Source organism: Ambystoma mexicanum, chromosome 9 (genome assembly GCF_040938575.1).
Source record: "Ambystoma mexicanum isolate Mex_15411 chromosome 9, UKY_AmexF1_1, whole genome shotgun sequence".
NCBI classification, from domain to species: domain Eukaryota; kingdom Metazoa; phylum Chordata; class Amphibia; order Caudata; family Ambystomatidae; genus Ambystoma; species Ambystoma mexicanum.
Window position 1 is genome coordinate 154281757 of NC_090931.1, and position 12785 is coordinate 154294541.

Here is a 12785-nt window from a genome sequence, read left to right on the forward strand (position 1 = left end):
AGGCGTTGGCCGCTTTAATCGTCGTCGCTGCCGACGAGATGACTCTACGTCCCATAGTATCCAATTTCTTTCCCTCGCCGTCCGGCGGGGAAGTCGATGTGGAGGCCGCACCCCCCCCCGCTTTCTTCCTGGCTGCCGCGGAGACGACGGAGTCCGGGGTGGGCTGCGCACGGAGGCACAGGGGGGCCGTGTCCGGGACCCGGTACTTCTTCTCGTACCGGTCTCTTCTAGCTGGCGTCGTGGAAGGGTTCTTGAGGAGGGAAAGGCCCTCATCCCAAATGTCGTCCAATAGAGGCACTGCGAGGACCGTCTTCCTCTTGGCCTCGCGCCGCTGATAAAGGAAGCCTTCCTTTTTCTTCTCCTCGGGGAAGAGTTGGAAAAGCTCGGAAGCCCTGGAGATCATGGAGTGGAAAGATCCGATCTCGTCGGGCGGAGAAGCCCTGGTGGGAGGCGACGACGGAAAATCCTCGTCGTATGCCTCGTCGTCCGTACCCGTCGCCGCCGTGTCAGTCCCCGTATCATCCCCTCGGGTGGACGGGGAGGAGGGCTGGACGGGGCGCGACGGTTGAAAAGGAGGTGGAGGATGGATCCTTCTTTTCTTGGTAGGGGGAACACCAGAAGGTCCCGGTTCTGGATCCCCCGACGGGAGAGGTTCCTCCGTCGGTAACGGTAGCCTCGTCCTTATCTCAGTGCATAAGGACTGTATGGCCAACAAAATGGCCGCCGAGTTGTCTCGCGGCGCTGGCAGAGGGGAATCCGACGGGCGAGCAGGGGCCCCGTCGGTATCCTCGACGATGTCGTCGTCGTCACCTGCGTCGGGGCCCATTCCGACGGGCTGGTCTTGTTCCACGCCTAGGCCGTGGCTTAAGACCTCGATCAGCTCCTCTTCTGAGGTTGAGGCCGAATCTACGACGACGCCCTGCCCCCCCTTCTTCTTCCCCACGGAGGGTTTCACGGGGGTCCTATCGATGGGCACAAAAGAAGACTCCCTCCGAGGAGGCAGGGAGATTCTGGGCCCCGAGGTCGCCACCACTGGTGCAGCCTCCACAGGCTGGGCCAGGGCCGCCGCGACCGTTTCGATAGAGGGCTTGGTCGGATGGATCAAGGCCTTCACCACCTTAGGTGCGCTCACCGCCTTATCCTTGAGGGAGGGGGCACTGCCACGCTCCTCCTCTGCCTTAGAGCTCGACCGGGGCCTCTCCAGGAGCTTCGCCGGGTGCTCGGCCTTCCTCTTACCCGACCCAGAGCGTTGGCTCGTGGTTGATGGTGCCGGGGAGGGTGCGCCCTGCCTGGCGCCCGTAGAGCCCGACCTTTCGGCGCTCCCGGTGCCAGCGGACTCGCGGTGCTTGGCCTTATGTTGGGCCGCCGGGGCGCCCTCAAAGGTCTTAGAAGACCGCTCGGATTTCTTCTTCTTCTCGCCAGACGGGCTCTTACCCTCCAGCCAGTTGGCGAGACGTTGATGACGGTCCTTCATGGTCCGTTCCGACATGTTGCAGCAAAACGCACAGTCCTTCTCCACGTGCGTTTTGTCCTCATGAAGGCAGTAAAGGCAGAAAGAGTGTTCGTCCTCCTTAAAGACGTTCTGCAGCTGGCATCCAGGGCAAACCCTGAACAGCTTTCCGGGCGTCGAGCTTCCCTTCTCCTGGGCCATCTCCGAGACCGGGCCTGAGAAGCTTCTGGAAGTCCTCCGAAGTGTAGCTCGACGAATCTTCACCCTTGAGGGGCACAGACGAATCCGACACGGGTCCCCGTTGATCGGATGTAGGATCGGTGGAGCTTGAGGCTCTTTTGACCGAAAGAATCGAAGTTTTTTGTGAAAAAGCGAAAAAAATAGCACTAACGCTCGAGAGCAATAGCACGAGGATCCCAACACATGAACGTGCGGTAAAAATCTGAAGATGGCTGCCAGAGGCGGTGCTTAGGTAGAGGGCAGTCATTGGCTGTGGTCAGTATGACGCAGAGACCAGTGATTGGTTATTACTACGAAAGACAGATCAGAAACGAAACTGATACTGGTTTTTTCTTTACCGAGGATTCCCAGCCTGACGACGGGGAATATTCATGAGCATGTGAATCCATGCCAGACCCCATGCTGGAGAAACACTTTTTAATTGATCAGTTAGAATAAGCCTTCTTCAGAAGGGAGTAATATAACAGTAACACTCAAATATACTTCATAAAATACACACTCTTAATGTTTCAAAATCAGTAGATACCCTTTTGGGATGGCCCACAGACACAATCTACACCCTCAGGTGACTTCAATTGCTAGGGTGCTGGGGACATTAATATAGCGCTATTGCCTTTTGAATCATGTAGGTATAAGTGAAAGGAAAAGGTTATTAGAACATACAAGAGACCACAAATATTCTTAAGCAGGAAAATACTTTCAGATCATCCATTAAGAGTCATTCAGTGAAAAAGGCTAAGCCAAAGTCAATAGCCAAAACTCTATATGAGCGGAAGCACTTCTTTGCAGGTAAGTAGAAAAAGCCTTTTCACAAGTCTTTAAAGAAAGAAGAATCAAATGGGCCACAAGCTGTTAGACTTGTGAAAGGTAGAAAATGCAAGCAACTCTACAACAAGAGCTAAGTTCTCTTACACTGTACAGTACATGTGTATTGAAAAAGTGCAGCAGAGGACTTCTGTTCCTATGCAGTTATGCACATCTCACTGTTCCTGGGCCTCAGTCGTGGGTATAAGAGGGAGGACGTCTGGGGACTCCTGCACTGCAATGGGACAGTCACCGCTCGCAACCGGAAATCTTTTCAACAAGTGGCACTTCAGTGTTTCAGCTCCTCGTGAATACTGCAAATAGCAACACAGTGGTTTCTGGCTGTTGAGATGGACTTTCCTTGCTTCTGGGGTCCCGCACTCTGAGGGGGCTCAGGCTCGGTCAGTCCTGCTTCCTGGGAGTTCAGAGGATCTTCCTGGAGCTCTTGCCCAACTTAAAAGCAACGCACACAATCTGGTGTTCCTCTCCCTGGCTATTCGGTTTCCAGCAGCAACTCTGGAAATTCAACCAGCTCTGAGAAGGATGTCCAGGTGGAGTTGATGGGTCCCACCAACTCAAGGGGAGAAGTTGTGAGTCGTGTCTGCTGGGTGAGTGACGGCTAGGCTGGAATGAATGGGAGAGAACTGAATAAAAGGCGAGTCTTTTGGCTTGGAAGGCAGAGTCGACCACTGCACGAAGGAACCGAAGAAGAGCTTTAAGAGGACGCCTGCTGCAACTCCTGGACTGTTGGTTTGCCCGGTGGAGCCCTGCTGCAGTGACTACTAGCCAAGTTTGCATCGACAGAGAAGCCCCTGCAAGGACGACTTCTCCCTTTGAGTTGGTGGAACCAATCAACTACCAAGTAAGCCACCTGGACACCCATCTCGGAGCTGGTTGAATTTCCTCAGAGTTGCTGCAGGAAACCATAGAGCCAGGGAGAGGGACACCAGATTGTGTGCATTGCTTGCACGCTGCCCTAAAGCTTTTGGAAGATCCTCCGGACTGCCACGAAGCAGGACTGACCAAGTCTAACCCCCCCCCCCCCTCTGTCGAGTGCGGGACCTCAGATGTGAGGAAAGTCCACCTTGACAGCCAGGAACCGCGCTTATTGCTATTTACTGTACCGCAAGGAGCTGAAACGCGAAACAGCCTCTGAAAGTAAAGATTGCCAGGTTTCCAGCTTTGACCGTGCCAGTGCAGGAGTCGCTGACATCCTCCCTCTAGTCCCCACGACTGAGGCCCAGGAACAGTGAGATTTGCACAGGAACAGAAGTCTTCAGCTGCATCTTTTCTGCTTTACCAAGGTACTGTGAAACAAGCCTAAGAGAATTTACCTCTTACTGTGGAAGTGCTTGTAACTTCTGCAACTCACGAGTCTAATCAGCTTGTGGCCCTACATTTGATTCTTCTTTTTATCAAAGTCTCCTAAGAACTTGTGCAGACTTTTCCATGTACTTACCTGAAGTGCTGCATCCTATACAAAGACTTTTGCCTATTGACTTTGGCTTAACCTGTTGAATTGAATGACTCTTCTAAGTGCTATCTGAAAGCAGTTGCCCTGCTTATATTTGTAATTTCTTGTGTTCTAATAACCTTTGCCTTTTACTTACTTCTGAAGGGTATTCTGAATGCCAACAGTAAGATATTAATGTCTTATGCACCCTTGTTACTGAAGTCCCCTGTGGGTGTAGGTTGTGTCTGTGTGCCATCCCAAAAGGGTCCTGTCTGATTTAGAAACTCAGTGTACAGTATTGAAGTATATTTGTGTGTTACTATTCTATTGCTCCCTTCCGAAGAAGGCTTTATAATTGACTGATAAATACATTATTAATTGTTTATGCAAGAAACCTTGAGTGTAAGAGTTTATTTGAATACCTGTAATTGTGAAACTTTGTGTAACTCCACTACAGCTCACATTTCACCTCTTGAGATGAACCTGGCTGCTCAACGCACTACCAAAACTGTGTAGTACAAGCTTATACCAAAGGTTGGGTTGCTATACCTGTAGTCATAGTTGCTTGTAGTGTTCCCAGAGGGTACTGCATTCAGACTTTGCCTAACACTTATTTTAGGCACTTTTGACAGAGCTTTAAGTTTGTCCCATTGATTCCGAAAGGGGAACTTTTACAAAGTCCATAGTCAGAGCGCTGGCTAAAGTATAAAGGCAGGCACGTTCTTATTCTACCCCGCATGTGCGGACAAAGAAACAACCAAACATAAGGGAATATACTTCGACAACCAAAGGAGGGAGGGAGCAGAGCAGAATTTGGACCAATAAAGGTCAACAGAAAACTAAGAAGAGGGGAGCCTGCAAAACGCTGCTATCCTAGCAAATGCACTCATGATGCTAGTTGTTCAGGATTCGGTTCAGAAGAGGAGGGAGAACCCAAAAAATATAGTGTTTCTTCCATAGAGCTGAAGACTGGTTCAGCTGTTCAGGGCCATCTATCAGGCCTTCCTAACAACAAGCAAATGTGATTACACTGTACTGCTAGGGAGAACTGGGAACTGCGCAGGCCCAGGACAGTTGAACTCATTGTATTGTCTATCTGGGTAGGCATATGGGCATCGATTGAAATGTTTCACAGATTCACTCAATGTATGCCACCACACATGTTTATAACTTACCAGCAATTGGATCCAATTGTACAGGGTGTTGCAGAAAAGCCTGGGAAAGACTAAGCCAGTTCATGTTCTGGCATCTGCATTCTAACAATGACTATGTAATGCATTTTACTGATATGTGGGGATCATTTCCCTTCCCCTCCTCTTAGCATTATAATGCACATGGGTTTTCAATGAGCTAAAGGCCTTACGTTTAGCTTTTAAAGTGAAAAGGGTCTATAAAAAGGCACTTCATTGCTTTTATACTTGCTTTCTACTGTGTTGTTTCTACTACAAAATATTTGCACTTCTAGCTGCTTGATGGGTACTTGTATAATAAAGTACATATTTATTCACAATACCTATCCATAGACACATTTCCTGGGATATCTATTGAGATTAATTGTGCCTATTCTTCAGCCTTCCTCCTTCCTGACTAAAGCCAAGACTGCTGTGCCATTGCAGCACCATGGACTAATGTTGGTCTATTCTGTGGTTTGAAAACTGTCTTACCTGTAGGATAACTTATTTCACACCCCTCACCATCCATACGGCTCTGGAAAGCAATCCCTAACAGCGTTCAAGATTGTGGTACCTTAACTAATTCTGGATCAGTAGAGAAAGTATGTTTCAATCTTGAAGACTGTTCACAATGGCCAGAAGTACATTTTTTGAGCTAGATCATCACCAGTATGTTGTCCGATTACAAAGGGAGATGTGTAATACAGCTTTTCTTCTGATGAAATGAAAGATATTTTGCGGGCAAAGACGAGAACGTACACTAGGACAGCTAGTTGGAACCTAATATAAATAGTCTGCAACGGCATCATCTAAGATGTGTCTGCAATTGATGATGTTGTTCAATATAAATTGAAGTGAAATTCTGAATAGGTTACTGAATAAATGCACTGCAAAGAAAGGCTGTAACAATAGTAAACTCCCTAGTCTCCGCCAGGAGGGTATTGATACTATACAGGGATCTTCAGTATTCGGCAATGGCAGAAAGCAGTTTACAAAACAAATGGGAATAGTTAGAACTTTCAATGCCAGTGAACATCAGGTTCACGTTTCAAACTGTTAGTACTGCTGGACCCTTACACTTGCTACTTTGTTTTGACTCCTGGACCAACCTATCTGTAGGGGCATTGGCATTCTTTTATTTGCAAATAAACATTCTCAGCTACTTACTTTCTATAAGATTTGGGCGTTCCAAGTTCTGAAAACCTAAAATGAAATCAGAAGAAAATGTGATTAATCTACTAGCCAGAGTTCTTCATGAAGCCAAATACATCATTATAGAGGATTTTCCACCTCCCTTACTTCCTGCCTACCTCAGACACTCTGGAGGCGGGCATCACTTTTGAATCCTGCCAAAGGCGAAATGAACAAAGAGACCAAACCTAGTTTGGCACGCAGAGAACATCTCTAGAAGGACCTTTCCACAAAGAAATGGTGAAAAAGACTGGGGGCCATTTTGTCAAAGATGGCTTCTGCGCCATTTTGAAAAAGATGGCTCCTGCGGTGGCTCTACCGGAGCTGCGAACGCAGCCCACGGTAAATGCAAACCATGGTAGTTCAAATGAAACCACTGCCACCAACCATTCAGTGAGGAAAGGGTAACATAAAAATGTTACATGAGGATCTAGACACAGGGGATACTAAGTAACCCCTCCAGCACTCTATTGTAAGATAGTGTGTGCTGGGTCTATAAAGTTACAATGATAAGTAAAGTAAATTTCACTTTACTGCTCTGGGAAACAGTTTATCCCAGAGAAAGGAATTTAACCCTTGGGGAAATCTGAAAGACTTCACTGTGCCAATGCACTGAAGGTGCTGTGTGACACAATGTAAAAGATGATGCCTACGGAGTTGTCAGACTCCATTACCAAAAGAAACAGAGGTAAAATTCACATTAGAATACATGAGAGTGGGAAAAAGGGTCTCACTCTCCCCGGGTTAAAAAAATAAAGTCCTCAAAATCCAGCGAAGTTGCTGGGGGTCTCTAAGGTCGAGGGAATTAGCACATTTCTGAGAATTCTCCCTAACACACGGTTACATATAACAAAGAAAGGATCAGCATAGATATATAAGGCACAGTCGGGAAAATAAATAAATAAAAGATACCTCATCAAACGTGGATAACAAATGACTAATAACAGCAGTTTACAGTTAATGATGAGAGGCCAGGAAAAGTACTTATCTTGGATGAAAGGAGGATTCTTGCAGACATCCCACAGATCAGAGTGTAATCCAAGAGCCATACAAAGCAGTGCAGACATTGATGACCTAAGGAGGACCTTTGCAGCTGGCCAAGCATCCACTCGGCTGAAGTCCCTTGGAAGCCCTGCTCCTCTGCCAGATTTCAAGACCCTTGATGGTGCCTCGACCATGTAACCAACCAGCCTCGACCCCTGCTCAGGGGTCATGCCTTTTGAGCCTTCAGAAGTATTCCTGGGCCAGCAAGTGGACTGAAGGTATGACATCCTTTTTTCGCTGGGTATTTTACTGCAAATCTTTTAACGAAAAAAAACTCATCGAAATTTTTAGGGATGTTAGAAAAATATATATATATGGGGTGTGGGTGTTCGGGAATAGAAAAAAATAAAAGGGGCTGGGGGTTTTGGGGGAGATCACCCCCCCCCCCCCAAAAAGAAAAAAAGAAAACTGGATGAGTTTCTTCGTTAAAAAAAAAAAAATAAATAACCAGCTGTAAAAAACCCTGCGAAAAAACATCACACGATGAGACGACATGGAACCAGACTGAGCAGCTCTCTCCTGGGCTGTGTGGGTAATCCTGTGGACCCCCACTAAAACTCTGCCTAAAGTCTCCTCCCAAGTGGCCAAGAGAAGTCACACGCATCCCAATCCTAATCCTGGGGGTGATGTACTGCGGTAGGATCACCTGGGTGGAGACAAGGTGGCACACAGCACCTTCAGTGCAGTGTCACAGAGAAGTCCTTTGGAATTCTCATAAGGTTTAAATACCTTCTCTTGGGTGAACTACTGTTCCAAAATGTAGTAAAGTGAAATTGACTTTACTTGCCTTTTTCCTATGTAGGTCCAGCACACCCCATTTTAGGTGGAGTGCTAGGGGGTTAATTAGAAGCCCCTGTTCCTACGTACTCATGTAAAAAAAATGTTATTTTACCCACACTACTTTCAATGGCTGGTGGCATTGGTTTAATTGTCCTACCATTGTGCATTTTTACTGCATGCTGAATACTCAGCTGCAGTATAGCACCCATGGGTGACCATTTTGTCAAACTGGCCCTGATTATCTTTTTTCGCCATTTCTTGTTAGTGAGGTCTGTCTTGGCTTTTACTCAGTGAGCCAAACCAGGTTTGGTACCTTTGTTCATTTTGTCTTCACGGGATTCACAAGTGAAGCCCACTTTTGGCTCCAGTATGTCTGCCAGGGGCAGGAAATGAGGGAGGTGCCCGAAACTCCCTGTGCTTAATCCCCTTGGTTACAGGAATGCACCCAAAGGTGATTGGCTGGCTGGCTGTCTGTCTGTCCTTGGAGGACAGCCACCCTGCTGTGTGATTGACACCTAGGCTGGAATGAATGGGAGAAACCTGCAGAAAAGGCAAGGCTTTTTGGCATGGAAGGTACAGTCAACCACTGGACGAAGAAATCCGACGAATAACTTAGAAGAGATACCTGCTGCAACTCCTGGACCGTTGATTTACCCGGTGAAGCCCTGCTGCTGTGCTGAAGCTCTGAATTTGCCTCGACTAGAGAAGCCCTGCAAGGACGACTTGGGTTGGTGGGACCAATCACCACCAAAGTGAGCTTGTATGCACTTCCTCTCCGAGCTGGCTGTACTTACACTGCTGCTGGAACCAAGTGCCAGGGCGAGGAACACCAGATTGAGTGCATCGCTTTTAAGTCTGACCCGAGCTCCAGGAAGATCCTCCGGACTCCCAGGAAGCAGGACTGACCAAGCCTAAGCCACCTCAACAGAGTGCTGGACCCCAGATGCGAGGAAAGTCCGAAGTGGTCAATGAAAACCGCAGTGGTGCTATTTGCTTGAGACGCGAGGAGCTGAAACCGCGAAGTGCCACTGATCTGAAGTTTGTTGTTTGTGGCCGCTGACCTTCCCATTGCAGAACAGGAGTCCCCAGAAGTCCTCCCTCTTGTCCTCAACGACTGAGGCCCAGGAACAACAGGATCTGCAGAGCTGCACAGGAACAGAATCCAGCTGGAACCATTTCTTCTAACCAAAGGTACTGTACAGTCTAAGAGAACTTACCTCTTGCTGTGTAGCCGTACTGGTTCTCAGTTGAGACTTGTCTTGGTTGCTTCTGTAGAGTTGCTTGCATCTTCTACACCTCACAAGCCTAACAATAATGGCATGGAAGGAGCCAATTTCATCGGGCGTGGAGGCCCGGGCAGGGGGTGATGGGAGATCCGTCCCGTCGTCACCACCGTCCTTGTCGCCACCACCACCACCGTCAACACCACCGTCGTCGTCGTCATTGTCATCAACACCGTCACCATCATCTCCGTCGTCAACACCGCCACCACCGTCCCGAACACCATCATCACCGTCCCCCGTCGTCAACACAGTCGTCCCCGCCGTCAACACAGTCGTCCCCGTCTCGTCCCTCGGAGGAGGGGATGGGGGTGAAGGCTGGAAGGGAGGTGGAGGATGGGCATGCCTCCACTTATTCAGTGAGCTCCCCGACGGTCCAGGAGCTGCTGGATCATCCACTGGTGGTAAGGACAACTCCCCCCAACCCTCGTCTTTCTCCGTCAGGATCGACCGGCGCTTCTCCCAAAGCTTACCCGGGTTCTCTGAATTCCTTTTCACTGAGCCAGAGCGTTGGCTCTTGGACGAAGGCATCTGTGTCATCACGACCTGCCTGGCAGCCAAGCAGCCCAAACCAACGGCGTTCCCGGTGCCCACGGACTTGCGGTGCTTAGCCTTTTGTTGGGTCGCCGGAGCGCCCTTCAAAGGTCTTAGAAGACCGCTCGGATTTCTTCTCACCTGCTGCTGGGCTCTTCCCCTCCAGCCAGTTGGCGAGTCGAATACGACGATCCTTCATTGTCCGGACAGACATGTTCTTACAGAACGCACAATTCTTTTCCATGTGCAATTTGTCGTTGTGAAGGCAGCAGAGGTACCGGGAGTGCTCATCTTCCTTGAAGACGTTCTGCAATCCACATCCTGGGCAGTTGCTGAACAGTTTGGATCTCTCTTTACCGATGATTCCCAGCTTGACAACAGGGAATATTCAAGAGCATGTGAATCCATGCCAGACCCCATGCTGGAGAAGTGTTTATTTGGATACTTGTCACTGTGAATCTCTGTGCAACTACCCTACTGCTCACAGTGACCACTCTTGAGATAAGCCTGGCTGCTCAACCACACTACCAACCTGTGTAGAACAGACTTATACCAAAGGTTGGGTTCCTATTGCCAGGAGGCCAAGGTTGTTGTAGTGCACTCAAAGGGTACTGCACCAAATGTTGCCTAACACTGTAAAAACCCTACTGCTCACATTGACCCCTCTTGAGATAAACCTGGCTGCTCAGCCACACTACCAACCTGTGTAGTACAGACATATACCAAAGGTTGTGTTATATATTGCCAGGAAGTCAAGGTTGCTGTAGTCTCCCAAAGAGTACTGCACACAATCTTGCCTAACAGTGTTTCTTTGGACCATTTGTATTACAACTTCATTTGTACCGATTCTACACCCCTCTCACCCTCCCAAGATAAGCCTGGCTGCTCTGTCTATGCTACCACATACTCAGGTGGTACAGCCTTATACTAAGAGTGGAGTCTTGCACTCCCTCAGTTGAATGGTTTTAATGAAGTTGGGTAGCACTTCAGAAAAACGTTCCTAACACTGGTGGCATGCGGTTGGATAAATGCCGATTGCATTACTGTTCCGCTCACCTGGTATCCATGGGGACGACACCCAGCCCTGGTTGGATGATTTGCACTCTCGAACCCTCTCCCGGTCCTTTGGTAAGGCCTCTGGTTAAAGATGGGTCTGCAATATAGGAGAACTGGATTCAATACCAGATTGTCTTTGTTTTCCCACCCCCTTGGTCTCAACTCCTTCCTCCCCCTTGGGCCTTCTCCTTACCTAAATATTGTAAAAGGAACAAGTTACTTACCTGTAACTGTTGTTCTCCAGCATGGGTCTGGCATGGATTCACATGCTCATGAATATTCCCCGTCGTCAGGCTGGGAATCCTCGGTAAAGAAAAAACCAGTATCAGTTTCGTTTCTGATCTGTCTTTCGTAGTAATAACCAATCACTGGTCTCTGCGTCATACTGACCACAGCCAATGACTGCCCTCTACCTAAGCACCGCCTCTGGCAGCCATCTTCAGATTTGGAAGCACGTGAAGTGGCAGTATGACCAAGTGAAGAGCCGCAGAGGGGTAGGCGGGAGGGTTCGCTGGAGAACAACAGTTACAGGTAAGTAACTTGTTCCTTCTCCAGCATGGGGTCTGGCATGGATTCACATGCTCATGAATAAAGAATACATAGCAGTACACACATGCACAACCACGGGAGGTGGCAAAGGCTCAATATTAAGCATTACATCAAACTCAACATTAAGCATCTTACCTCCTCACCAGGCTCACCTCAGGCGAACAGGTTGCGCAGCACTGCTTGGCCGACCCTGGACTCCTCCCTGGAATCCCGATCGACGCAGTAGAATTTCGTGAAGGTGTGCGTCGACCTCCACGTAGCAGCCCTGCATATGTCCAGCAGGGGCACACCAGAAAGGAACGCCGTGGTAGCTGCGATCGCTCTGGTGGAATGGGCTCTCGGACGGCCAGGCAGCGGTCGGTTTGCCAACCGATGACAGTACATGATACAGCCGGAGAGCCATCTGGAAATGGAAGCCTTCGAGAGAGCCTTCCCCTGATTGACAGGTCCAAAGTTCACAAAGAGTTGTGACGTCTTCCGAAAACACTTCGTGCGGTCCACGTAGAACTTCAGCGCTCTAGCCACATCCAGCGAGTGCAAAGTCCTCTCAGCCGGCGACGAAGGCGACGGGAAGAACACAGGCAACACCAAGGGTTCGTTGAGATGGAAGTCCTACGGTACCTTGGGCATGAAGGAGAGGTGCGTCCTGAGCACTACCCTCGTGTCGTGAAAAGTCAAGTATGGGGCCTTGCAGGAAAGGGCCTGGATCTCTCCCACCCGTCGTGCGGAGGTGATGGCCACAAGAAACGCTGTTTTCCACGACAGAAACTTCAACGGGGCCGAGTGCAGAGGCTCGAACGGAGGTCCCCTGAGCTTGGTCAGCACCACGTTGAGCTCCCACGCTGGGGCCGGCGCCTTCACCGGCGGGAACGATCTGAACAGTCCCTTCATGAACTCTTTCACCAGACGATGAGACCACAGGGACGTCCGGCCCGTGGTTCTGGTGTAACGGGAGATCGCAGCAAGATGAATCTTGATGGACGCGTGTGCCAGTCCAGCTTTGGCCAGCGTCAGCAGGTACGGCAGTACCTGGGGAGCCGTAATCCGTAGAGGGTGAATCTTCTGTGCGTGGCACCAGGCAGAGAACCTCTTCCATTTGTGTCCGTAGCATTTAAGAGTCGAGGACGCCCTGGCCTTTGCAAGAACCTCTCTGCAGTCGGCCGGTATGTCGTATCCTCCAAACTCTAGCGCTGCAGGAGCCAGGCCTGCAAGTTCAGCGATTTCGGGTCGTG

General features: G+C 49.3%; 1 protein-coding gene across 6 annotated transcripts in view; it reads right to left on the reverse strand.

Annotated features, from left to right (window-relative positions):
- The window catches only part of ARHGEF12 (Rho guanine nucleotide exchange factor 12), a 1284704-nt gene that overhangs the window by 456352 nt on the left and 815567 nt on the right, over positions 1–12785 (reverse strand). For all 6 annotated transcript variants that reach the window (XM_069614339.1, XM_069614338.1, XM_069614336.1 and 3 more), the window contains one exon: positions 6287–6322. In XM_069614339.1, coding sequence (XP_069470440.1) covers positions 6287–6322 — 36 coding nt within the window. The remainder of the gene's footprint in view (positions 1–6286; positions 6323–12785) is intronic.